Source organism: Spermophilus citellus (assembly GCF_964194105.1).
Source record: "Spermophilus citellus genome assembly, chromosome: 9".
Lineage (NCBI taxonomy): Eukaryota > Metazoa > Chordata > Mammalia > Rodentia > Sciuridae > Spermophilus > Spermophilus citellus.
Window position 1 is genome coordinate 4,249,894 of NC_138191.1, and position 27,222 is coordinate 4,277,115.

Genomic DNA, 27,222 nt, shown 5'->3' on the forward strand with positions numbered 1-27,222 from the left:
TCTGAATTTTGTTTTGTAATGAAATCTCTAAATTAGTCTAAGAAAAAAATAATTTCATCCCTTCTGAGAGAATAGTATGTCTCTCTACTTATTAAACTCTCTGTGGAGCATTTTGTAGTTCTTATTCATTTGGGATCTGATCCTTTTTATGAAGATAGTTTCTAATTTTAAGCTTTGTGTCATTATATAAATTGGCATTTCTGTTCCTAATTTTAATTTAGGTTATACTAGTATATGCTATCTTATTAGGACATTTTTCTTAATAATACCAAGAGTTTGCACATTGAAATATTTTATGTTATCTGAATCTAATACATTTAAAATAATAACTTTGTATCCTACTTTCTAATAGTTACATATCTTTTTTTAGATTTTATTAAATTTCTTTAAACTTCAAAAAAAACTCAGTTTGAATGAGGACATGGGTTATGTTATAGATAACGTTTATATACCATTTTCTAAGACTTGACATTAAGATCTAATACTATATTTGATCAAATTCTTTTTTAGGTATTACTAATACATTCATTATTTCCCCAGATGAATGAAGCTTCGTTTTTCACATAACCAGAGCAGTTCTGGCTCTGATGTGGCCCTTTCTTGGTAGGACAGCCCTGCACAGCTGGTGCACTGCCAGTCATAAACACATGAACAGAGGACATCGGACAGGAAGAGAGATGGAGGACAGGAGGTCATTCCCACAGACAGACCTGCAGAAAACTGCCCACTTCTGGACCACCCCACCTCTGAATCCCAGGGTCAGTCATAGCAGAAGTGACCACAAAAACAGGTAATTTCCGTATTCCTAGAGAAGAAATGTAGGCTGGGAATTTAGCCATGTCCCTTGTCATATGCAGTGGTCATCGTCGGTCATCTGTTTTACATCATAGGTACCTTCAGAAGTGCTGTGTGATTGTGTACACTACATAATAGAATGTAACATATATCATCACGTCTGTAAAAAGAGAAATCAACCTTGTGCTACATTGAGTTGGTTACCTTTATGGCCCTTCTGAAGGTGAGAGGAACCTGTACCACGTCTTTAAATGTTCCTTGTCTGTTTCAGTGTTTCAGTGGGTAAAGGTAAAGAGTTGTTTCTCTTATGGGAAAGATCTTTTCCTCTAATCATCTCTCTAAATATTTGTTGAGCAAAAAAAAAATCAATCTTTTTTTTAATAACTGCAACTGTGTGTGTACATGTGTGTGTACGTATGTGTACATGTATGTGTGTACATGTGTGTGTGTACATGTGTGTATGCATACACTTGATAAACACAGAGCTACAAAGGGTTTGTGAATTGGCATAAGTCTTAAGGCCACCTGAGTGTTCTCTTCACGAGCTACTTAAATAGAACAGAATCATACACCTCTCTCTCTCTCTCTCTCTCTCTCTCTCTCTCACATACACACACACACACACACACACACACACACACACACACCATTCGATAGGAAAAACTAGAAAGTTTCCATTCAAGAAACCCTTTGATAGATAAACAACCATCGGCAAATCAAGTCAACGTAGACAAACATGGCAGCCTTGGATCCAGGTTGAATGGTTACCAGAGGAGAAATATGAAGACCAGGGCACCTCGCCTGAGGGTGTCTCTGTCCCCAGGTGGGAATAGAGACTTGATGTGGTCTAAAGGTGTGGAGAAGGGTACATGAGACCTGGGATGGACCATCTGGTAAAAACCCACCACCCTTGGCTTAAATCTGGCTGGAATATGCTGGAAGCTAACCCTGGGTAGTCTTGGATTCCTGGTGCCAAAGGTCTTCCTAAAGGACTGAGAGGTTGGAGGGAGGTTGGGAAGGAAGGCACCCCCAACATCAGACCCTCGACCTGAAGTCCAAGTTCCCATGTGGTGCTGGGAGACCAGGCCTGAGAAAAGAATATGAGTCACCCAACCACGCAGCCGCCTGACTCCACCCCTTGTCCCTGAGAAGCAGCCTGCCCATTCCCACACCCTGTTCTCCCGGGAGGAGCAGAGAGGCAGGGAATGTCAGGAGTGACCCCGACACGCTCCACTTAGGCAACAACGCATCCTGCTCCTTCCGGAGGCCTGGCTCACCCTGAAGCCCAGCCCTGGGTCCCTATAAATGTGTCCCTGCGGCTGGCTCCTCAGGGAAGCCTCTGCAGTGTGTCTGGGAACAGGGTGAGAGTTTCCATGAAATCCAGTGGGGGAGAGGATGAGCAGGACAGAGACAGGGCTGGAGAGAGACTCTGGGAGAAGGAGTAGTGGAGGGTGGAGGAGGAAGACCCACAGTGAAGGTCGGAATAAGGGTCCGCTCTGGACAAAGCGGGAGCCCACTGGGAAGGCCGCCTCTGAGCTCTTACAGGAAGGGAGGTGGTAAGTGATCCGGATTGCCTCGTCCCTGGCCTCAGGCTGGCCTGCTGCCCCCTGGCCCATTGTTCTGAGGGAAGCTTTTTCTGACTAGGCATATCCCAAATTTCTTTTATACGCGATTCTCTACCAATTTCTAGACTCTATTTGTACATAGATTCACGTGGGTAGAATTGCAGTACACTAAACGTGTCCTTGCAATGGCCCGAGATGTCCATTCCAGTACTTCCAATGCCTCAATTTAGTAGCTAAGAATCACTTATTAACATCTGTTGAATGCCAAGAACCAGAAGAATCTGGAGATAAAAGTGAAGAGGTCGCACTCCTTGTCTCAGAGAGGCTTCTGTAGAAGTGTATTCTTTAGCTACCCTCCCTGTCACCCTGGGGGGGAGACTTCAAAATGGGAAAAACTTAACAGCTTTGAACATTGAGTTACAGTGTAGCTTTCTTTTCTTTTCTTTTTCCATTCAGGTCTCCCCCAACCCCACCAAGATGTCCTGTCAGCAAAGCCAGCAGCAGTGCCAGCCTCCTCCCAAGTGTCCCACTCCCAAATGTCCCCCTAAGTGTTCCCCCAAGTGCCCAGCCCCTTGCCCACCTCCGGTCTCTTCCTGCTGCGGCTCCGGGGGTGGGGGCTGCTGCCTGAGCCACCACAGGCCCCGCAGGTCTCTCCGTCGCCGACACCAGAGCTCTGGCTGCTGCTGCAGTGGCGGTGGCCAGCAGTGTCGGGGCTCGGGCGGCTGCTCTGGAGGCTGCTGCTGAGCTGGGCCAGGAGATCCCTGAAGAACAGGTTCACCTAAAGGGCAAAGGATGTGTTCCAGGCTCGGGGGTGACCTCCGCCTCCCTCCTCTGCTCTCCTCTGTCTCCATCCATCCAATAACCCTGCAAGGCTGGCTTCTCAGAGGCCACCACAGCTCTGAGCATTTTGTGAACTTGTCTTCTTTTGCCTTATGTCAATATCTACATTCATAAGATCATGGAAAATATCCTAAAGCAAGTGCTTCACAACAGTCAGTTTACTTTAAGCCTCAATACGACTTTTCTTTTAATACCACTTTTTTCCTTTTATCTAGATTCTATTGGCGGAAAATCAGTCTAATAAGCATTAATAAATTACTTCTTTTAAAATGCGTTTATTAATGCACTGCAGTTATACGAAATAGTGGGGTTCATTCTGACGTGATCACACACGCAGGGAATATTCTTCATGTGTTTATACCTTCAATAAAATCAAAAGTTCTGCACTATTTTTGAAACTAATAAATAAGGGTTGACTACAATTCCAGACAAATTTAACTTTAAAAAATACTTTGGTCATGAAGTAGACATGCCATTCAAATTCTTTAGACAGAAAATCCTACCTATGTAAGTAAAAAGTTGACTTGTTGCTTTACACTCACAATTTAAGGCAACATCCCCCTGCTAAAAGATTGAGGTTAAGGCAACAGAGCTGCCCATGTCCATCTGGGAATGGAATGGGGAAAAGTACTGGTCTTTGTAGCTGCTCTCACTGGTGGTACTGTGGATATATGTTTAGTTAAATACTATAGAGACCCAATCTTTAAAGAAAACCCATTTGCAGAGACCTAGTAGTCAGGATTGGAATCCAGCAAAACATTTTCCTTCTCTCCATTCTCTGTCCTAGAGGTAAAGAGTCCCCTAACCACAGAGCTCTGCTGATTGAGGGCTCTCTTCCAGGACAGAAGCATTGGATTTGATAGAGCTGGTCTTGCAGACCTGTCTTTGCATGTGGTCATGCAGGAAGCTCAGATGCATTTACTGAGAGCAAGTACAGAACTGAGGTGGGGGCCAGAGTAGCCATTGAAATGAGCCTGGTTGGTTGTTGCTGCTCCTGTTCTTACACTCAACACCAGCTGAAGTCACATATTTTTTTCTTTTCACTTGTTAAGTGCCTCTTTTTTCTTCCTGGAGAAGAGTGGACCTTATTCTCTATGTTAGACAAAATGTACGTGCTTCAGGATAGCAGTGTCAGCCGTGAAAACAGACACTCTGGCTTTTTGAAAAACAGTGAGGTCCATGCAGGGGATTTATTTATCCTCAAGGGTTTTGAGGGGCTGAAGAAGTAAAAGGAATCTTGGAGATACTCAGAGATCTGGGAAGCATCAGGGGTAGGGTAGCATCACCCAAACTCCTGTTGCGGTCCTCGGACCTGCCAAGGAGCTGCGCTGGCTCAGGATGCTGGAAACAAACAGTCCTCCTGGCTCCGTCCTCCCAGAGAGCCGAGCAGGGACTGCTCACAGGACACTGTCCGAAACTCTGGTTCTGGAGCTCACCCAACAACATCATGGGGGTGGGAAAGGGCGGAGGTCAGTGGCTGCCATGGCTGGGGCTGGACGGACAGGTCACAACCTTTCTAGAATGCAGCCCAGGTGAATTGAAAGAAGAGCCCTATTCCTCATGCCGTCCACCCGCTTGAGTCTCACGGATGCTGATGCTGTAAGGGACCTGGGTGTTAATCTAATATATATTCTTAACTATTAAGTATCATGGAACAAATTAACTAGGAGGGCTACAGGGAGCTTTTAAAAACAGTAGATCTTCCTAAGAAGAGCAGCTCATTAGGGCTAAATGACACTGGTATTCACGTGCATCCTGGCAGAGACAAGATCCCCAGGTCCTGTTTTAGTCCCTCCCCCTCCAGAGATGAGTATCTGCAGCTATGATCCTGTGGATCTGCTGGACTATCATTGCATGGATTCACAAGTCTGCGATTCCATGAGCTGGTGTCCAAAGAAACAAATGGGAGGAAACTTCTGGGGACTTTTGGAGATAACCCCATGACTCATCCTGGAGCTGGCTCCTGTCATCTGACTTCTCCTATAAAGTGGGTGGAGCACAACCCACCCACCTGTTTAGGTGGCACATGGATGCAGTGTCTCTCACCAGGGATGTTGGCGTTGCCTGGAGATGTCAAAACCATTAGTGAGATCCTGACCCCACAGAGCAGGAAGTCAGCCTCACCAGATGATGTGAGATGTACAGACTGGCCAATGTGGGACAGCCCTTCCTACATGGATGGAGCACCCTCATCCATCCATCCATCCATCCATCCATTAATTCGTTCACTCAGTTAACATCTCTCTGGTCTTATGATGCTAGATGGTGGCTTGAAAATGAAAATCACAGTGGGAACAGCTCCATGGAGAGCTAGGTTGTGGAAGTCTGCCTTTCCTTTTTAGAACAGGCTCCTACAATCACAGATAGCATGGCTGGAAGGGGCTTCCCTAGCTAGAGAAAAATGAAATGCCCAGAGAGGGCAGGACACTGTGGAGTCACAGAATGGGGCTGTGGTAGAATCAGAAGAGCTCAGCTCTCCCTATTTGCACCCCCAGTCTCTTTTCTATTTTGTGGACCTGAGTTAAATTGACCAGCTTTTGGGGGCATTTCCTTCCTGTGAAGTGCACTGTTGCATCCTACATACAACATAACCCGCTTCTTAGTGACCGACTGTTGAGGGACTGAAAAGTATGGTTCCTAAGACAAGACGGACTTTAATGCCAGGAGCAATGTGTCATGGTGAACAACCAATTAAATCTGCAGTCCCTTATGCCTGGGTTCAAGTTCTGGCTCTGTGACTTCTAGCTATGTGAGCCTGGGCAAGCTATTTGTTTGTTTCTTTGACACACTACTGTGAAGGCTAAATTTGAGAAGCTATTCATGTGAAGGAGCTGACCCTACTAAGAGGTTTCTGCTTTCCCCTTCCACTAACAGAACGTCAGGCCTGGATCACCCCTGAGGAGAGATGCTTCGAGGAGCAGGAATGGATTGGGACTTGGACCAAAGTCCCTCCCGACTCATCCCTCCCATTGGAAGAGGGACTGGTGGGCTCCATAGAGGAGGTTATGGAGTGTGACATGCCCATCAGGCAGGGATGACAGGAGGAGGCAGGACACTTCCCAAGCCTGGGGAAGAACCTCCTGTTTTTATTTCTTCCAAATTGTTCAGGAGCATACTTGACAAGAACTGGCTGAAATAGTGGGCTTTGGTTTTTGTTGTTGTTGTTGTTGTTATTATTGTTTAGGAAATTTGTGAGCCTAAAAGCTTTTGGATTCAGGGGAATCCAGGATCTATTTTGGACAAATACAGGAGCATCTTTTACCTGAGAGGCTCCGGCTGATCCTACGTGACATTTGGAGCCAGTGTTAGGCTCAGACTCAAAACTAGCCTCTTACACTGAGCAACCCAAGATGGCTCAGGAAGGAGAGTTCAGGCTCTGGGAATAGACAGGTTTGGGTTCCACTGATACTCCATCACCTAACCGTTGAGACAGTCAGGCCACTGGGTCTCAGTTTCCTCTTATGTAAAAATGAGGCTGACATAACCCGGCTCACAAGCTAACTGCAAAGATTAAACACGGACAAAAAGGCTGAGAGAGCTCACAGTACAAATTAAGTGCTCAAGAGCGATCATCCCACCTTTCTTTCTAACATCTACTGCTTTGGGGAAAGGAGAGGTGGCAGGATCCCAGGATGGTGCTCTGCCCAAACAGAAAAGCCAACACACAGTAGTGATAAAGATCATGTCTGTGAAAGCAGGTTTCCTGCATACGAATTCCGGTTTCTCTACTTACCTGCTTTGGAGGAGAGTAACTCCCTAAATCTTTCCGAGCTTCAGTAACATCCATCTGTGAATGTACCCACCTCGTCGATGGTTTGACACCTAAAAAGCATGGAGCTAGGTGTTAGATGCTACTATTACTGTGATCTCACAGGGTTCATTGGGCTGTGATTCCTCCTACTCCGGGTTCTTGGGAATCTAATCCTGGAAGTGAGACCCAGAAAGGGAAGGAGGAGGAGGTCCTAGAACAGAGGTGTCTGGGGAGAGACCAGCTAGACATAGAGTCTGGGATCACCAAGAGCATACCCAGTTTCTCAAGTGTACTTGGAATAACCTGATGATCCATGGGGGCTGGTTGCCATTCTGATCCAGAGAACACTGAACTACATTCTTGTGCCCGAAACCTAGGCCAGCATAAACCACCAAGAAAGCCCCCTGAACAAATACCCAGATCCAGGTAGCAACACACAATGTACTCAACATTGCGGATCTAGCTGTCTCTTGGACAAGTCTTCGAAGACTCCAGTGGCCTAGAAACAGCTCCATTAGGGACAGATTGCATGAGCATCACTCAAGGTAGACTTGTTTCATGAAGAAGGCAGCAGGAATCATTTATCTGTTTGGGAAAATTCAAAGTCAAGCCGAGACATGCCCTGCCTGTGACTGAGGAGCCAGGCGTACTGGGGAGGAATCTCGCCAATGCAGCATCAGCCCTGGTCCTCGTGATGTCCGCGGTGTTTCATTAGATGCCATTAAACTGCCTCATTGCTGCCCTATAAAAAGTCTCCCGACTGCCGGTTCCTCAGATCCTTGCCTCCTTGCAGTCTTGCTTCTTCCAGGAAAGAAGGTAAATCTCTCGACCTGGGATCGGGATTTGTCAAGAAACAGAGCAGGTGAGGTTGGGCTGGAGAGACCCAGGATGAAGGATGAGCCAGGACTGGACCCTGGACAGCCATGAAGACAGGCAACGGTACAGCCGGCGGGAAGCCTGGAGCCGGGGACGTGAGAGTCCAGGGACAGGTGTAGCGAGTGGTTCTGTGTGGGAAGGGAATCCAGAGACCTGTGCTCCCCAAACCCCTGCTCTGAGTGCGCTTGTGGGGTGTTCTCTTAGGTCCACTGATTAAGGAAGTAAAATGAGGTCCAGCTGATCAGGGAGCAAATGGCAGACACGTAGCCAACCTTGTCCTTGTTCTTGGCTCCTGTCAGGCTCAGCTTGAGCCTGGAGTTAGCTCAGGGTCTGTGGACATCGGTTTTCCTTCTCGGGGTGCTCCCTGGCTGGAGACAGTTGGCAGCTGCCAGGGGTAAAGCATTTGGGTGCCCAAGCATTTGGGTCCTTTATCAAGGACCTCTGGAAGGTCCCCGCCTGCCTGTCACTCTGTCTCAAGGGGAAGCTGCATATTTCTCTGGAAGCCCTCCAAGGTTCACAGTGTTGATGAGACCTCTCTTTTCAGATTTCACAAAGCCACAGCAAGATGTGTGACCAGCAGAAGCAGGCACAGTTTGCTCCATCTTGTGTGAAAGGTTCAGGATTGGGGTCTGCCCAAGGGTCCGGTGGTGTTGCTGTTCAGGGCCAGGGTCCAGGCCAGACCCAAACTGTCTGTGTGACAGGCCCTGCTCCCTCGCAGCCTCAGACCTTTGTGACATACTTAGCTCCAATCCCAGCTCAAACCTATGTGAGGGTCCCAGCTCCCTGCCAGACATACGTGAAGTATCCAGTTCCCTGCCAGACGACCTACGTGAAATGTCCAGCTCCCTGCCAGACGACCTCCGTGAAATGCGCGGCTCCCTGCCAGACCTACGTGAAGTGCCCGGCTCCCTGCCAGACGACCTACGTGAAATGTCCAGCTCCCTGCCAAACCCAGACGTACTACGTCCAGTCTTCTCCTTCCCAGACCTACTACGCTCCGGCCTCTGGGGGTGGCTCATCCTCGCAGGGCTGTGCCCCTGACCCCTGCTCTGCTCCCTGTTCCACCAGCTACTGCTGTCTGGCTCCCCGGACCTTCGGGGTCAGTCCCCTGAGACGCTGGGTCCAGCGTCCTCAGGGCTGCAGCACAGGATCGTCGGGCTGCTGTGAGGATTCTGGCTGCTGCAGTTCTGGGTGCTGCAGCTCCGGGGGCTGCGGCTCTGGGGGCTGCGGCTCTGGGTGCTGCTGTTTGGGAATCATCCCCATGAGGTCCCGAGGTCCTGCGTGTTGTGACCGTGAGGATGACTGTTGCTGTTAAATATAAAAAGATGGGCCTGCTCCGGAGCGCACAGCCCCGCTCTGCCTTCTGAGACCCTCACCAGCTCTGTCCCTCCCCAGCCCCCACCCCAGTGATGCAGAACCTCCTCACTCCACCTCCGTCCTTTGCTTCTTTATCAAGGCAGCCTGCCAAAGTCAGCGCAAACCCCAAACTTTGGCAAGAATAAAACCATGAATGCAATGCCCGGTGGCTTCCTGTCTGTCTCTTTCATTCACATTGTCGTGCTTTTCTGTCCGAAAAGCTCTCTCTTATCACTCTTGTTTTTCAATTAGAATGATCTGCATCAACATGAGCAAGCAGACCAACCTGGTCAACCCCAGCCTGGGCCCTCCTGCCTTCTAGAGGGCTGGGCATAGCTCCTCTATGCAAGTTAGCAGGATCTAGGCTGAAGATTTGGGCTGAGGCCGCCTCTTTCCTGCCCTCTGATTAGTCGTAGGAGAAGGTCCGGCCAGGGACAGGCTCTCATGGCCGCATGACTGACATATGTAAGCTCTTGGTTTATCTTTCTGGATGTTGAAGGGATTGGGAAACCCAGTCTTCTCTGAACCATTGCCAGATGACGGTCCCACTGCTGTTGCTGTAGCTTGAACCCACAGGGGACTTTGGTAGATTGCAGTTTCTTATCTCATAGGCCACAGGGTCCAGGCCTAACAAAGAGTCTACAGCTCTCCTGAAGTGGGTAGACACTGCCCAGGTTGGCTCTGGCCGTCAGTGAGAGGTCTCCACGGGGAAGCTGAACGTGTGGGAAGAGCTCCCTCGGGCCAGTTGCCCATCATTATTAGCATTTCTTTCTCCTTTGCACGGCTATCTGTGGAGGGTTCTGTTGGGTGGAATTTTATAACAAGAGACTCTAAAATGCACACATTAAAAATTGGGCAGAGGGAGCACCACTATTTTAAACAATGCCACAGACCTGATGCACAGGAAAACACATGTTTGGTGAATGCATAAAAGAATGAGCGAGAGCCAGGGAGACTGTGTTACGGAAGCAGTCTCTGGTTTGTGCTGGGACCCTAGCAGAAAGTCAGCTTGAGTCGTTTGCTGCCTTTGGATATCTAAAAACACGTAGCTGCTCAGATCATACCCCTCTGCCCATCCAAACAGCTTAAACTGGCGGCCCAGCCCCTGGATGCCCCCTCAGAGTCAGGGCCAGCCCTACTGGGGACCTTGTGCTCCTCTTGAATTCCCAAGTGGGAAGGTGGAATATGCTTATTCTGCAACTTATATGAGCATGAGATTTTTTTTATACTTATCACTTAAAATCATATAGCCAGCAAGAGCTATGTAAGAATGTAATTAGAACATACAGAGGTTGTAGATCAAAATTAAAACTGGTCAACTTCTAGTTCCGTACTTGTTCTAGGGATAGCCTTACTCAGTTTGGGTTTTATCGGTCTAGACCCTTGTCTAAGTATTGCTTATACATAGAACTCACGAGCTAAGTAATTCCTGAAGCCCTCTGTGGTCTAATCTGCAGAGAATGGCATCCGAAGAGTCCAGCCCAGCGCTGATGTATCACAGAATACTGTAGGGAATCCACTGAATCCACTCTGCCACCCATCACATACTTTTAAAAATCCCGATTTCCATTCCTCTCATTATTCAACCTCCACAGTTGCTTAATAATTCCTCATTAAACTCCCCAGTATTCTCTAATATCCAGGCTCTGTGGCTTCTTTCATCTCTCTCTTTACTGATCGCGTTCTTGCCCTCTGCTGCCCAAGGCTCTGGTCCTAATCATGCGGTTTGAATCTTTCCAGCTCCCTCTTCATTTTCTCTCTTCTCCTCCCAATCTTGGCGTCTCTGTTTTGCAGAACTTGACCTAGAAAAAAAAACCTCTCCTCTTTCCTCCTGCTATCCTAATTCTCTCTCTAGCCAATTGTATTGATTTTGTATGGGAGGAAGGGAAGGAATTACAAAGCTTAAAGACAAAAACATGAGATTTTTGTGGTTGCTTAGGAATATGGAGTAAGGAAGAGCAGGGAATGAACCCCGACTCATTAATAAATCTCAATCAATTTCTTGTCTTAATAGTCCCCTTTTTTATTTTGTAGGATCACTATATATATATATATTGTTCTACAACAAATGAATGTTGAGCATGAATTCTGGTTAGTGCATGTAATCATATCTTTTTTTTGATACTCTATCATTTCTATCATGTGTCTAGTCGATGATTTATCTGATCATTCCCTTATTACTGTTTTTTCATTTATTTCTCTTATGATTTTCTCTTTCCTTCTCCATCTCTCTCTTTTGTTATTTGAGTGGCTATTAAGGCTTTTAAAATGTTTCCAATATAACACATTTCCAGAGAAGTACACAAATTATAAATTAGTACTCAATGAACACACCTGTGTGACCATCACCTAGAGCCTAGAAAGTTAATGTCATTTTGAAAATAAATACAGTCCCCAATCCCCATGAAGTGCGGGACTGAGTTTGGAGAACAAACCTTTGGAAGAGCCCTGCCATGGGTTTAGGAGACGGGTAGAAAAGACAGTGTAAAGAGATGTGGCCATGAAGGGAACCAGACTCTGGAGGCAGCCAGGAGCACCCCCCAGTGAACCCTAACACCCGACAGTGGGGACCTCCTCTTTTATGGGCTTCAGGAGACTGAGTGGCCTGAGGCCTGGGTGGTTTGGAAGAAGGATAAGCAACTTGTGTCAGATTTTCATTCATTCACCTAATAAGTAGGTACAGAACATCTCCTCTGTTCTCAGCACTATCTCTACCATTTTCGGAGCTTATAGGAGAGAGAGAGAGAGAAGAGAATATAATCCAATAAACAAAGTGAAGATGCATCTATGACTGGAACTATGAGGGGAGAGTCCAGAGTGCCCCTGACGGGGGAGATGGGCAGTGTAACTTGATCCCCAGGTGGAGTGGGGGTCAATGACAGAGTGTGAGGGGAGAATACTCTCCAGGCAGAGGTCAGAGCACAGGCGGATTTTGTGGATGGAGGGGGACCAACAAGTGTAAGGATGTGGCAGGAAGGAAGGGTGGACGAGGCGGCAGGGCCAGAGGGCCTGAAGGTTCTGCCAAGTGCTGCACTGCCCCTGCAGAGGTATCCAGACCGCCCCTGAGGAGTGTCCAGCAGACAGGTGGTGCCACATCAGTAACTGGGCCTTTTTTTAAAAATTTTTTTAGTTCTCGGCGGACACAACATCTTTGTTGGTATGTGGTGCTGAGGATGGAACCCGGGCCGCACGCATGCCAGGCGAGCGCGCTACTGCTTGAGCCACATCCCCAGCCCAGTAGTTGGGCCTTTTAACAGTTCTCTCTGCAAAAAGAAATTCATATTTCTAGAGCATATTTAACAGATAGTCCAAAACAATGGCCCAATGGCATCAGTTTGCCCTCCTCCCTCCTGGCTCCCACCAGGTGCACCTCCCCTTCTTTGGGCCCTATTATAAATAAGGTGCTTTCAAGTGCCAGTATCCGGTGGTCTTTGCCTCCCAGCATCAGGCCATTCTGCTTGACACTGATGCTTATTTCCAAAATTGATGGCTGTCCCCTTCAGAATATTCCATTTCTGGACATTTTTAGGTTAACCAAAAGTTCAACATGAGCCTGCTTTTGATAACTCAAAAAATTTGATGCCCCATTTCTTAGGTTAAGTAATCCAGACGTCCTAATTCTGGGTCCCTCCACAGTGTGTACAGTATAAGACTGAACTACCAGTGATTTAGAAAGAACGGTAAGTCCAGAAGATGAAATCCAACCCCTGGGAAACGGAGGAGAGTTCTCTTGAACAGGCTGAGGGGCTGCTCTCTGGAATTCAGAATGAGTCTGTTTCACCACAATTTTTCTGAAGTGGTAGAAGAAGTCTGCAGAGTAGAGTTCTAAGGCCCTTCCCTGAGTAGGATAGTTTTTATGATGTTTCCTCTTCCAGGAAAGTGCTTCTGCAATGATTTCTGATAAATAAGGCTAATGCATACAGGTAGACTTCCTATTTCACCCAAATCCATCGTGAACAGCATACTCATGTAATCTACATTTTTATTTTACACCTATTATAAATAGATTGTGTATGAATACATAGCCAATGTTATTAAGTACCTGTAAGAAAAATGACTCCAATCTACTCTGTTTTTAATATTTATTTATTTATTTATCTTTTAGTTCTCGGCGGACACAACATCTTTGTTGGTATGTGGTGCTGGAGGATGGAACCTGGGCCGCACACATGCCAGGCGAGCGCGCTACTGCTTGAGCCACATCCCCAGCCCTCCAAGCTATTCTTGAAACCTAAAGGGAAGAAGAGAGAGAATAGCCCTTTATTTGTTGAGGGCCTTCCATGTGCTGGACATTACTGCTCCCTTTACATGTGATATTCTCTTACCTGAGCAATAAAATGACTGAGTTCATAACCCACTTGAATCAAACTGTGAAATATGATATATTAAGAACTATGTAATGTTTTGAACGACCAACAATAAAAAAAAAAAATGACTGATCTGCACTACTTGGCAAGTTGGGGGTGGGGGGAGAGACAGCTGGCACCGTGGTAAAGCTGGACCTTTGAGTCAGACAGACGTGTTTACTGAGCCTGCGACTCCAGACAAGTAACATGATCTCTGCATGTAGGTCAACTGTGTCCCACAAAACTGCCTAAAACAGTGCCAAGCACATCTTAGCTAAGTGACACAATTTTCCTATCCTCACTTGGAAGGATTGTGCCAATAAATATGAAAAGTGACTTGGTAAAAAGTGACAATCATGTCAGATAAAAAGTGTTGTTTCCCAACTTTTCCTTAGGCCAGCTCTACCACAAATTTCTGTTATCCCATTGAATAAGCAGCTTTTTCTTTGGGCCTCCATTTCTTCCTCTGTAAAATGGGTAAGGTGGGGGAACGCCATCACCGGAGCCTTCTCCAGCTCTCATAGCCTCCATGTCAATTCCTTGGATCTTCCTCAAAGTTCAGAGGTGTCTTCCTGAGATGCTGGAGATAGGCAGAGGTTGGTGGGTCACCTCCTCCATCCCTGGGAACAGCCCTTCTCCTGGGCTCCGTGCTGGGCGAGAAGGGGAATCTGAACAGGTCCTGAGACAGGAGTCGGTGGAGAAGATGTCCCAGTCAGATCTGATTCCTGTCGGCAGCTCCGCCCCTGGAAGGCTGCTGCTGACCTGATTACACATCTGCCGGGTGACACAGACGGGTGTTGGGGTGGGCTGGGCCCCGAGAGACGGAGAGGGGGTGGAATAGTATGTGCAGCACCGGGCTGAGAAAGGCCGGTGGTGAGTAATATTCGCGGAGATCCCCGTGGCCAGCCTCGTGTTTGGCCCACGTGGACGACCCGCTGGGAGACCTGTTCATCTTAACCTACCAGCCTGGGCACAGCACGAGCTGGGAGCCAGGCCTTATTTGCTTTGTTGTCTCCCAGGTCAAGCACAAGGTGACACTTAATATATTCTTGCCGAATAAAGGACGGAATCTTCCCCCATTCCTGTGTCTGTCCTGTGGAAGGTTCCCCATGTTGTGTGACTCCATTCTGATTACTCAGGGGACACGGGAGAACACTCATGGGTTCAGCTCCTAAGGCTTTCTCAGACCGGAAGACACCAAGCTAGATCCTGTCTACTGTCACGAACCCATCATGATGCCAAGTGCTCCACACAGCCCTCCTCAATCACCCCGACTCAGCGCAGTCCTCTGTCCCTCACCCTGCCTTGGGGCTGCTCGGCCTGATTGTTTTACTCCCTGATACTTTGTTCCACATTCATCTGTTTATTGTTTTGCTTTTCCTGTTGGAATAAAATCCCCCTGAAATTGGGGGGAGCAGCAAGGTTGAATTTAGTTGTTATGGTCTTTTGGAATTACAAAGCAATTTTAAGTCTGTTATCCCATTTTAAAAGCAGCTGTAGGCAAGAGTAAGGGAAAGATCAATATCATTAATGCTTTGTGGTAACCGATGAGGAAACTGGAGTTCAGAGAAGTTAAATGATGGGACCCAGATCCACATGGGGGGGGGCGGGGGGGGCAGGACCCAGAACAGAGTTATGCACACAAATCACATTCTAATTCTCTTTTTCATGACACTTGGTGCTCCTTGGTTCTTTCTACTCTTTTTCTTTTCCTCGTCCATCTGCTTCTTGATCCCTTTGGTTCTCATGTTCCTCTGTTCACCTAAAAGAGCTTTTCGGAATAAGCCTGTTCCTTCTAAGTCAGATCTCCTAAAAGCTTGATTTTCATTGTCCCTGTGATTAGGAACTTTCAGCCTGGGAATGACCCAAGGAGGCTCCAGAAAGCCCAGGAATAGTGGATTTGGGCCTCATGTCTAAGGAGTTCCCACTTGATCCCCACCTGGAGCTCTGGACCTCAGGTGCTCCACCCTCAGGAAGGGCTCCTTCATTCCCTAATGAGCCTGCTGCACTGACCACATGCTCTGTACTCGTGCTGCGTGGGGGAGAGGAAGGAAGCGTGTTCTCCACTGTCCAACAACAAAAGTAAATGATACTTACAATAAATGAGGCCTGACGGGCACGGAGCATGAAGAGGCTCATCTTGTTTGGAGGGGAAGGCTGGGTCAGGCTACAAAAAGCCCATACTAAAACTGAAGCCAGAGTCGGGGAGAGGACAGTGGGCTCTCACTTGAAATAGACTTGTGAGAACCACTGAAAGCCCAGGAGGGAAGGGCCGCCCTCTGGAGCTGATTCACGTTGGCTTCTGCTGAGGACCAGAGGACCCATTCTGGGACCACCTTCAGCACAGCTCGTGGGGGGAGATCCCCAGAGCACAGCAGCAGGCGTGTGCAGGTGGTTCCTTGGGCTCAGCCCAGAGTGAGCCAGGCTAACACAGGGTGGTCTCCTCTCAGAGTTCCCATCCTGTCCAGAGATGGGTCTAACTTACACCCTCATCAGCAAGCTCCCCAGAATAACAAGCTTGTGGGTTTCACCCTTAGGCAAAAGCAGCTACTCATCGAGCGGGAAGAACAGGAGCTTTGGAATCAAACGCCTCAAGGTTCTGACTTCACTTCTACCACTTACAGCAAGTTCAGTGAACTCAGGCAGGAGGGGTTTGCTTCTCTGAGTCTTAATTTCTAAAATAGAAATATCAGTAGTGGCTTTGTGGCTCTGTTGTAAGGGTTAAATAAAAAGATACATGGAGACTTTACAAGCCATTGTGGACATTCAACCTTTGTGTTTTCTTATCTTTCCGCCATCTTTGATGGTCATTTGTGTCCTTAATACATAACATCTCTTTTCTTCCCCTTTTCTATTCTATCTCCTAAGCAGAAAGCTTATATCCTGGAATCTCTACAGGAAGAATTTTTAGGACCTAGTCTGGGGTCTGCACTACTAATAGGTTCCTGGTTATTGCTCTGTGTTTTTTGGAGGGGGGGCAGGGGGATGAGCAGATTGAGACTGGAGTCTGGTATCTGATGTGGTTGTCTTGAAGGAGCCATGAGCTATCCATGGTCCTGTGACTGACAGGTGGACCGTCCCTCTAATTAAATGGGTGTTCTTGGTGTCAATCATTTGTACATGAGATAGATAGTCTAACAGGAAAATCAGAACTTGGAAGACTGCTGGAGTCAGCATTTCTGTCTCTCTTTGGCCCCTAGAATTCTCGGATGTGTATAGAACACATGGGAGAAACATGACTTGTGCCACACATTAGAAAATTAAGCAAAACTATGGAGAGAGGTCCCTGTCACCAGGCTGAGAAAAGAAGATTTTAAACTGAGAAAAATCACCTAGCAGCATCCAGTTCCCCTACATTCTTATTCAAGCCCCTCCCTTTCTCTAAGCACCCCATCTTTAACACTGTGCTGCTCTCCTTTTATCATGGAAGATTAACAAAGGCGTTCAGGCCCAGTTTGAGCTTCTACTGTGCTTTGGGATAGAGCTATCAGCATGGAGCTGTCCCCTGCTGGGGAACATGCCAGGGGACCTACATTCCTGACCCCCTGAGCATGACCTCTGGGACTGTGCTTTTGGGGGGCATGGCTTCAAGGAGGGCTGAGTATTGAGGGAGATATGAAGAGGAATTCATCTGAAAGAAAATGAAATTTATAGAGTTAAAATGTTAGTTTTGAAGAAGTCTTTATTAGCTGTTATACTCTCTTCATTTTAGGGCAAGCTTACCTGTCCAATCTAAGGCAAAATCACAAGTTAGCTACAGGTTTTAGATTAAACTCAACTCTGTACCATATCATCTCCAGCCTTATGGTCTCCTGATCTTCATTAGTGCAAAGGAATAGAAAGAACAAAGAAGGAAAAAAAACACGGAAATTTCCATGAAGGAGCTAAGAGAGCTATGAGAACAAACATCAAGCTGAGCTCCATTTACAACTCAGTGAAGGCCCAGAAAGAGACTCCTCCTTGGCAGTCTTCGAAGGTTCCAGAAACATGGTGAATGTCACAGTGTGTGGAACGTGTGCAAAGTGTAGTCAGCCCCTGAGTGTTGTTGGAGAATGTCACCCATGAGCCTCGCTAAACATTGAAGGCGAGTCATCAGTCTAAAGAGAAGTGTGGCTGCTCCCAGAGGCAGAATGGCAGACCCTCAAGACCCTCTCCTGTCCCCAGCTCCTCCCAGCTCCGGGGTCAATAGGAAGGAGTGCCTGGAACTGAGTGGGGCTGGGTGGCTCCGCTCTCTGCTCTGTGGGTGACGAGGACCCTCTGGTCTCACACTCATGCCATCCTGCCATCCCCTGGTCCTCCCGGGTCAGGAGGCCTGCTCTGTAGGCGGGATCCAGGGCGGTGCTGCCCTGGTATGTAGGGTTTCCCCTGTGGGCGGAGGAACTCACAGTCTGACCTCAGGAGAAGAGGCTGCAGGGCAGGTGGGTGGGGCAGGTAGGTGGGGCCAGGAGAAAGGGGAGGGGGACCTGAGGCTGCACTGAGGATGGGCTGGAGGAGCCTGGTGGGTGGTGAGCAGGGACCCCTCCGTAGACCCCCAGTCCTGCCCTTTGTGTGTGGTTTATACAGCTCTCCAGCTGTTGCGTTTTCCTTGAGGAGGAGAAGGCTGTGGTTTGTTTATGAAAAGCAGTGGTGACACAAACAAACAACCCAACGGGCAGGTACCAAACAGGCACTTCACAGAAGAAACTCAAATGGCCCACAGACATGTGAGAAATGTTCACCATCTCTAGCAATGAGAGGAATGCAGATCAAAACTACCCTGAGATTCCATCTCCCTCCAGTCAGAATGGCAATCATCAACAATGCAAGTAACAGTAAATGTTGGTGAGGATGCAGAGAGAAAGGTACACTCACACATTGTGGTGGGACTGAAAATTGGTGCCACCACTCTAGAAAGCAGGATGGAGATTCCTCAGAAAACAGGAATGGACCCACCATTTGACCCAGTTATCCTACTCCTCATTTATACCCAAAGGACTTAAAATGAGCCTACTACAGTGACACAGCCACATCAATGTTTACAGCAGCTCGATTGACAATGACTAAGGTAGGGAATCAACCTAGGTGTCCTCCAACAAATGAGTGGATAAAAAAAATGTGATATACATACACACCATAGCATACTACTGAGCCATAAAAAAGAATGAAATTAGGGCATTTTCTGGTAAGTGGGTGGAACTGGAGATTATCATGCTAAGTGAAATAAGCCAATCCCAAAAGACCAAAGGTGGAATGTTCTCTCTGATAGGTGGACGCTAACCTACAATAAGGAGTGTGTGGGGAGTGGGGGTGGGGCTGGGGGTAGAAGTTCATTGGATGAGACAATGGGGAATGAAGGGAAGGGAGTGGGGATAGAATTAGAAAGACAGTAGAATGATGCCAACATCACTTTCCTTTGTTCATATGTGAACACATCACCAGTGAAACCCCACATCATGAACAACCACAAGAATGGGACCCTAATTTAAGTCATACTCCATGTATGTATAACAGGTCAAAGTACATTCTACTGTCATGTATATGCAAAAAGAGCAAATACAATAAAAAAGAAAACAACTGTGGCTAACAAGCCAGACTTCCTACCTACAGCCAGCAAATAGATAATCTAGAAAGGAGTCAATCCTTACTACCATAAGAAAAAGTGAAAATACGGAGATTATCATCAACTCATTTGATACAATCCCTTGAGTCTCTTGAATCACGAACATGACCTCCACTAGTATTGATTTCACTGTAGTACTTATTAGCTGTAATTCCCATTAAACGAGTCTTCATTTTTCTTGCACATAGGATAATATTCTCTAAATTTGTACACTACACAGAATCAGTCATTCAATTAGAGAGTAACGTGTGGCTCTCTAGTTTTTATTAAGTTCAAAGAGTTTTACCTCTTTTCCCCCTATTACTTTATATCACAATCTCTTCTTCACCGTTTTCATATTACTAACACTCTAATTGTATAAAATCCTTGCCCTGGATGCTTTATTCACCCGTCCCTCCGTCTCACTCTCGCACATCTCTGCTTGCACCTGTGTTCATTTCCATTGCATGGTCTCTCCCTCCAGAGAGTCACAACTTGATCTCACAGAAAATAACCTGTCGGCACTAGGCTCTGTCTGCCTGATATAAAAGCAGAGTACCTGTTTGTTTGGCCTCCTAAATGCTAAACTTTACTTCTAAAGTCATCTTTGAAGGTGAGGGTGGTGTCAAATCTCTCCAAAACTTCCAGATTATCCAGACTCATGTTCTGCATGTAGAACATTCAATAGCTATCTATGGACACACCCAACCCTCATTCTTTTGCCATCTTTATCTCCATAAATACCTACTATGGCCTCAGTTGAGTCCCACAAGGAAAACAGGACAAAACAAAGACTTCTGATTACCTCAGGTAGCACCAGTTCTCTGGGGCAAGGAATCTTGTTAGGCAGAATGATGCCCATTTAAATACCAAAGCATGTGAAGAGATACTGATCAGCAGTAATCTCGGTGGTAATCTCTGAAATGCTTCTCATTGTTTCACTCAGCTCTTTTTCAATCTTCTCTTTCCCTGATGTCAACCCTACTTCTTCTCACTACAGATATAATCAGGGTGGGTGTTATCACCACTTTCATCACTTATTGGCTTTTGAATAATCGTTTCTAAGACTCCCTATTCTCTTAAAAATCAAGTTTTAAGAAAAATATTTTTTTTTTCAAAAATTAAGCTTTCTGAATTTCCATACAATACCACAATCTAATGGACAGTTGGCCATTGTGATCATGCATAATACAATTTTTTTTAATTTTCTTAATTGTAGATAAACACAATATCTTTGTTTTATTTATTTATTTATTTTCTATGGGGTGCTGAGGATTGAACCCAGTGTCTCACACGTACTAGGCAAGCGCTCTACCACCGAGCCACAGCCCCAGCCCTAATACAAATTTATAATAGGAAAAATTGCATTGTGTAGTATAAAAATCGTGGTTCCTGTATTTTTTCAGAAAACTCATCATTTATTTATCCATAAACTCCTTGAAATAATTGTCTCTGTTTTACAGAGACTAGCCTGTCTAGTCTTTTCTAAAATTATTATAAAATAATTTCAGTCCTCACCACTCAATCAGTATTTCCATGTCCCCAGTGGACTCTGTCTCTGGAGCATTGGACATTGTGAGTATTCTTATTTTTTTTTTTTTTGAACATAAGTTTTTATTTCAATATTTTCATGCAGCAAGTATTTGTTAAACTTTATAAGAAATTGCCAAACTACTTTCTAGAGGGGTTGTACCACCTTTCTTTCTCACCAGCCATCCTGTCATTTCTTTTCCCATGTTTCCCTAAAATGTCACATTTTTCTTCTGATTTTTTCTCAGGTGAGTATCTCAACTTTCTTTCTCAGACTGCTTCAGCTTTACATCTCCCCCCCATGTTTTGTCTACAGTTTGAGAGTCCCCCAGAGCTTCCGGTGTTAAAAATCAACCTGTGTTGTGAGGTACTAAGAGGGTGGAAACTTAGCTGTGATGTTTACAGGCAGGGCATTTGGAAAGTGACAGCATTAAAGTTGTTAGGGTAGAGCCATGATTAGATCCTCGTGGCTCAGTAAGAAGATGGAGAGAAACCACACAAAACCATGTGTGTTCTCTGTCATTTACTATGGGATGCCCTGCATTGCCTTGGGACTCCGCCAGCAAAGAGGATATCACCAGATGTGGCCCCTAAACCTTGTATCTCCAGAATCGTGAGCCAAAGGAAGACTCTGTTCCTTTCAGGGTAGATATTTTGTTATAGTAACAGAAAATACCGGCCTCCGGTGTTTTGTGATTGTAACAGAAGGCAGACTGATACATCTCCTACCTGCCCATTAGAAGTTCCAGCTCCCATTTTGTCTCTTTTTCTTAGCGTGCACGCTCTCTTTTAGAGACCTCAACCTCTGTACCTCTTCAATTCATTGTTTAATTATCAAGAAGGCAATTAGATTTGTTTTAGGTGATGCCCTGCTATAGATATATACCTATTAGACTCTGGCAGATGTCTCTCAGAAAATTGTTCTGTTCTCTCTCTTTCTCTCTCTCTCTCTCTCTTTAATATTTTTAGTTGTCGATGGACACAATACCTTTATTTTCTTCATTTATTTTTATGTGGTGCTGAGGATCAAACCCCGAGCCTTACACATGCTAGGCGAGCGCTCTACCACTGAGCCACAACCTCAGCTCCTTATTCTGTTCTCTGAAAAAACACCCTGAATGTCGTGAGCCAGCCGTGGGCTGTGGATGTGAGCTATGAGCATTTGAGCATATGAGGGGACTGGCCTGACATTGCTGCCTGATTGGGCTGTGTGACATATGGGGACTTTTCTCTTGCTCTGCCTGTGATCCCACAAGCACCTGAGATGGGTGTGGCTTTCCAAGATGCTGGTCAACCTGCTGACCACAGGACATCACCAAGAAGACTCCACCCTTCCAAGCCCAATCCCTTGCCTTATTTGGGTGGAACTTTCTCGAATGTCTTTTCCCCAATAAATAGAAGATTTCAGGTGTGCTCGCTCTCTGGCTTCTTCCAGTGCTGGGCTGACCCTTGGGTCCTCGAGCCATCCTGCCTTAGAAACTTAAGTTCAGTACTTCGAGGTTTCTTCACCATTTTCCTAGTTATTGATACACGCTGCTCCTTTGAACCCAGGTCATATCACCAGTCCGGCCAGCTGGCAATACCTGAATACATTATGAGCTCATTATATTTAGGGATATTTCCTTATTTACAGCAATGTGACCCTGTTTGATAGGCATTGAATTAACCTCAACATTAAAACCCCTCTTCTCTGTGAATAGCTACCTAAAGATGTTACCTAAAGATGTTCAATGCCGAAGCTGTTCTAATTCTCAGGCCTCTTCTCTCCTGAAGCAAAACCTTATTGGAACTTCTAATTTCAAAATAATATTTGTCTGTCCTGACTCTTCCACATCTCGAGTTCCCCCTCCCTGTGATGGGGGCACCACCCCCTCATGTGCCCACTGCTCTCCAGGGGTCATTTGGCTTTCCAAGGCCTTAGCTTCTACATCCCATAGATTCCTCTGGGTCTGCACTCTGCCCACCTACTCTCACGCCCTCCACACCACAGCCGAGTCTTTGCCTCCATGATTTATAAATATCTGCCTGCTTCTTTCCTGATGTTTAATCTTCTCAAGATGACTATGCCCGATACGACACCAAGCACTTGGAATGCAGAGGCAATTAAAACATATGCTATTTTCAAGTGGTTCATAACTTGGACAGATCATCAAACACTCAAGGGAAGAGCTACAGGGAACTGAACAAAAGATCAAGATCAGCTGGCACATAAACGTGCAGATTATTACTTCCATATTCATGCTCGAAGACTATAAGTTCCTCAGAGCAGCAGGTCATCTTTGTGTCACTGATATCTTGCAAAATCATGGGCCCCAGCTAGACATTGCATATCTATGGAATTAAGCAGTGAGTGAGTGGATAAGGTGGAATGGCTGGCTTGCAGCAGGCCTCTGGAGCAGATATCTGGGCAACTCTGGCTCCTGGAATTCCTCCTGGCACCTGCCCAGGGAGATCCTGGTGCCCCGGGGCTGGGAGTGGAAGAGAGTCTCCCTCCTCCTGGGCTGTGAAAGTGACTGATCTTCATACACAGGCTGTGTCTCACTCCCGGAAAGACGGCAGGCCCAAGATAAAAGGGCTCCAGAGCCAGGCTCCTCAGTCCTCGGCCTTGCCTGTGACAGCTCCGGCGTCCTCCGCTGACTAGGTGAGTCCTTGGACAGGGAGGAAGGCAGATGGGACTGCATGGAGGGAGGGCAGAGGAAGGTAGGGGCAGCCCGTGTGAGGGACTGTGCTTGACCAGGGCCCAGGCTGGTGACCTCCTCTCCTGACTTCTTGTGGTCTGGTCAGGAGCTGGGGAGAAGCAGGCAGTGAGGGTCCCAGCTTAGGGTGGGAGAGCGAGCAGAACTGCTCTGTGAACAGTGGGGTCAGGAGGAGACCACAGGAGCCCTGGGGTTACCTGCTGACCTCTGAGCCTTCGGTGCTTCCCCTCTAACCCTCTTCCAGTGAGTTCTCCCAGAGGACCCACCTGACAGGCTCAGGATGGTCCATCTAGCAAAGGAGGCTCTGAGCCCAAGGCTGGCTGTTTGCAGAGCTGGCAGCCTACCAGGGGCCTGACCGGAGCCCATGAGAAGGTGGTCAGGGGAGAAAGAGCGAGAGAGGGAGGGAGAGTCTTCATCATACTTTACATCAGCCTCCAAATTTCGGCTACAGACCTTGTTCACAAATAAGCTGCTGTGGAGCGAGGATCTGGAGACCAGAGTACAGGAAGGACATAGTTCTGCTTACCACTGTGCTGATGGCTTCTCAACTGTCTCTCTAGGTTCACTGCCTTCCTCTCAAAGATGTCCTGCCAGCAGAGCCAGCAGTGCCAGCCCCCTCCCAAGTGCCCTCAAAAGTGCAAGACCCCCAAATGCCCCCCAAAGTGTCCCCCTAAGAGCCCTCAAGTCTCTTCCTGCTGCAGCTCCAGCTCTGGGGGCTGCTGTAGCTTGGGGGGTGGCGGCTGCTGCAGCTCCGGGGGTGGGGGCTGCTGCCTGAGCCACCACAGGCCCCGCAGGTCTCTCCGCCGCCGACACCAGAGCTCTGGCTGCTGCAGCAGTGGAGGCGGCGGTGGCTGCTGTGGCAGCAGCAGTGGAGGTGGCGGTGGCTGCTGTGGCAGCAGTGGAGGTGGCGGTGGCTGCTGTGGCAGCAGCAGTGGAGGTGGCCAGCAGTCTGGGGGCTGCTGCTAACCTGGGCCCTGAGGACCTCGGGCAACCCGAGTGCAGAAGACCTGTCCCGCCTCCAGTCCTCCCTCCCTCTCTCGTCCCCCACGTCCTGGGCTCTGAGATGCTGAAACCTTCCTGCGGAAGCTTCTCCCCTCCCCAGCACTCCTTCTGTGTCACAGAATAATAAAGTCTTCCTACTGCACCTCAGTGTCCCTCACTTATTGTCACCAGCGTCAGCCCCACAGGTTCCTGTATCCCCCAGGGCTCAGCCTGGCCGGGCTGGGACGGAAGCCTGGCCTGGGAGTGTGGGTCGGGTGGCCAGGCACCCTGCATGGGGTACGCAGAGTCCAGCCTGTGGTTTCCCTTTCCTGCCGAGAGAGACCAGTCTAGTGCCCATTGAGGATTTTGTCGTCTTCTGGGTAATGTGAATTTCCTCTGATTTTAGGCCTATTACTCTATTTTCTTAATAACAACAATAGTATTTCTAACATGAGCAGAAACTTAGACACTGCTAGCACTCCCCACAACAGTCATATATGGGGACAAACCCACTGCCCATTAAGTGGAAGGCCGACGATTCATTATTAGATATGTACTCAGCAGATTGATTCAACATTTAAAATGAATCAGCTGAATCAACACGAAACAATGTGAGTAGACAAAATAAGTAATTTCTGAAAGATTATGTAAAGCATGACAGCCTATTCATACATTTAAACCAGGAAAAAATGATCCTTTTTATGTTGTTACATATATGACTACAATATGAAAAGAAAAAGAAAATGTGGGTGGAAATTTGTTTCAGAACAATAAGTCCTTTGGGTGGGAGGAGCAGAGATGGAGAGTGGGCTGGGCATGGGGGTTATTGTCAAGATCCCAGCTTTTGTTTAGTGAGTTCCCATTCTTTTCAAATGAATGAATGAGAAGATGGGAGGATTAACTAACTAAAAAGTTAAGGGGACCATGCATGAACCAGTGACAGCTCTGTCACGGTCCAAGAATCCTGATTTCTCCAATTCTATACATCCACGGCCTGGCTTTTGCAGAAAGTGTTCTATGCATTCCCTCATATAATGTTCTCAACTAGTTCTCACGACTTTTAAAATGTATTATTTTGATCCTCCATTAATTTTACATGCAAGGAAATTGAGATTCAGAAATTAAATAACTTGCCCAGGTTCACACAGGAAGAGCAAGACCCTGGGCCTGTCAGAATCTGCCCTTTACTGTCGGCTCCCTCAGCTCTCAATCTCCTCCTCTGTCCTGAGCATTCTCTCCTACTCCTTGGTATGGGTGAACACCACCATGTGGATGGCGGAGAGACCTCAGGGCCCTAGAGTCTAAAATACACCTGTGTCACTCCTAATCACTTCATTCTGTTTTATTTATTTTAATTTCCTTACCACAGATTACTGGTTTCTTATCTACTTTTTTTTTCCTTCCACCTTTCTCAATTCTAATGTCAATTTCATGTGAGTAGGGGCGTTGCTGTCCGGCCTCCTGCAGTCTTTCTAGCACCCACAGCAGGCTTATCTGGGATTGCAAAAGCTATTTTCAACTAAATGGCTTCCACATCAACGATGAAGTCCCTGAGCTCCTGTTTGATACCTCTGACTGCCAGTTAGTTTTCACCCCAGTCAAGAATTTCATTCTAATTTCAAACTCTAACTTTACAAAATGAACCTCAACTCCTGGTATCCACTCAATAAGCCTCCCCTGCGTTCACTTACAGCTTAGTGAATAATGCCATTATTATCTGTCTAGTCCAGAAACCAGACACATTCTGAACTCTTTTGTCTCTTATAACCCACCCCTCACCTAAACCACCAAACACTAAAGAGGAGTCTCCTGGCTGTGGTCTTACTCTGTTCCAATCTGTCTCGACACTGCAGCCCACAATCTTTCCAAAGCATCAATTTGAACCCATTAGTCCCAGGCTTTACATCTCTCATGGCTCTCAGAAGGCCTGGGGGTTCTTTGCATGTGACGCATTGGTGCTGCCAAGGTGCAGGCTTCAGGGCTCCGTGTCCTTCTAATCCACCACGTCTTGGGAAAGTCTCGGGGAAGCCCTGGACTCCCTCCTGGTCACCACTCGGCCCCCACCTCTGCTGTGCTGTTGGTTCTTTCTGAGAGATTTAGGAACCCACTGGACATAACCATGAGGATGGCTAAAGGGACAGTCTCCAGAGGCACATCTTGTGTGTGACCAGCCTGTCATCAAGACGCCCCAGGAATCTCCAATGGGAGGGGCCCAGGACAGCAGACTGCAATTCACAGCAAACCCTTCTTTGACTCGTGGTGAGAGGGCTCTTCCCCCATGTGGGGTGATGCAGCGAGAGAATTTCAAAAAGAGAAAAATAACCCCAGATTATTTCCAGAAGCAAATAATTCTGTTGGCATCAAAAGGGAGATACAAAAGAATATCAAATGATGGAGACCAGAGCTGTGATTCTGGCTGTGCCTGCACAGGGCCTCTCAGGTCTGCCTGGGCTCAGGGCTTTATTTTTTATGGTACTGTGAATTTAACCCAGGGATACTTCACCACCTAGCTACACCCTACATCTTTATCTGTTTGTTTGTATTTTGAGACAGTGTCTGGATAAGTTGTGTTGCTGAGTCTGGCCTCAAACTTGTTATCCCCCCTACCTCAGCATGTCAGGCCTCTGGGACTACAGGTGAGCACCGTGGGGCCCAGCTCAGGGCTTCTGTGTGGACCTCTTTCTATGGGTTGCTTTGGCCAAGAAGAGACTACACCTTTACTAAGCCAAATGACACTCAGGACACTGTCTAAAAATGCTGCTCTACAAAATAATGATTATTCCATTTACACAGGGAATGGACCTTTTATTACATCACTGAAATGTTTTTTCATTGTTGATACACATGAATTAGAGTATATCTTATGTCAGTAAAACACTGGTTACGTGAACTTGAAGTAAGTTATTAG

At 47.0% G+C, this 27,222-nt stretch overlaps 2 protein-coding genes across 4 annotated transcripts; both read left to right on the forward strand.

Annotated features, from left to right (window-relative positions):
• Positions 1-2,837: 2,837 nt before the first annotated feature.
• LOC308656914 (late cornified envelope protein 2D-like) lies at positions 2,838-24,299 on the forward strand (the record flags this gene model as incomplete). 3 transcript variants are annotated; one of them, XM_081308276.1, is made up of 2 exons in its annotated part: positions 2,838-2,970; positions 24,019-24,299. In XM_081308276.1, 2 exons carry the CDS (start codon positions 2,838-2,840, stop codon positions 24,297-24,299), a joined length of 414 nt encoding a protein of 137 aa, XP_081164402.1. The 3 variants fall into 3 exon arrangements, with proteins under 3 accessions (XP_081164402.1, XP_081164403.1, XP_081164404.1); XM_081308277.1 differs by having other exon boundaries at positions 2,838-2,945; positions 23,997-24,299; XM_081308278.1 differs by lacking the exon at positions 2,838-2,970 and having other exon boundaries at positions 23,916-24,299.
• KPLCE (KPRP N-terminal and LCE C-terminal like protein) lies at positions 8,393-9,142 on the forward strand (the record flags this gene model as incomplete). Its single annotated transcript, XM_081308273.1, has 1 exon — positions 8,393-9,142. The coding sequence occupies one exon, from the start codon at positions 8,393-8,395 to the stop codon at positions 9,140-9,142; it is 750 nt and encodes a 249-aa protein (XP_081164399.1).
• Positions 24,300-27,222: the final 2,923 nt, after the last annotated feature.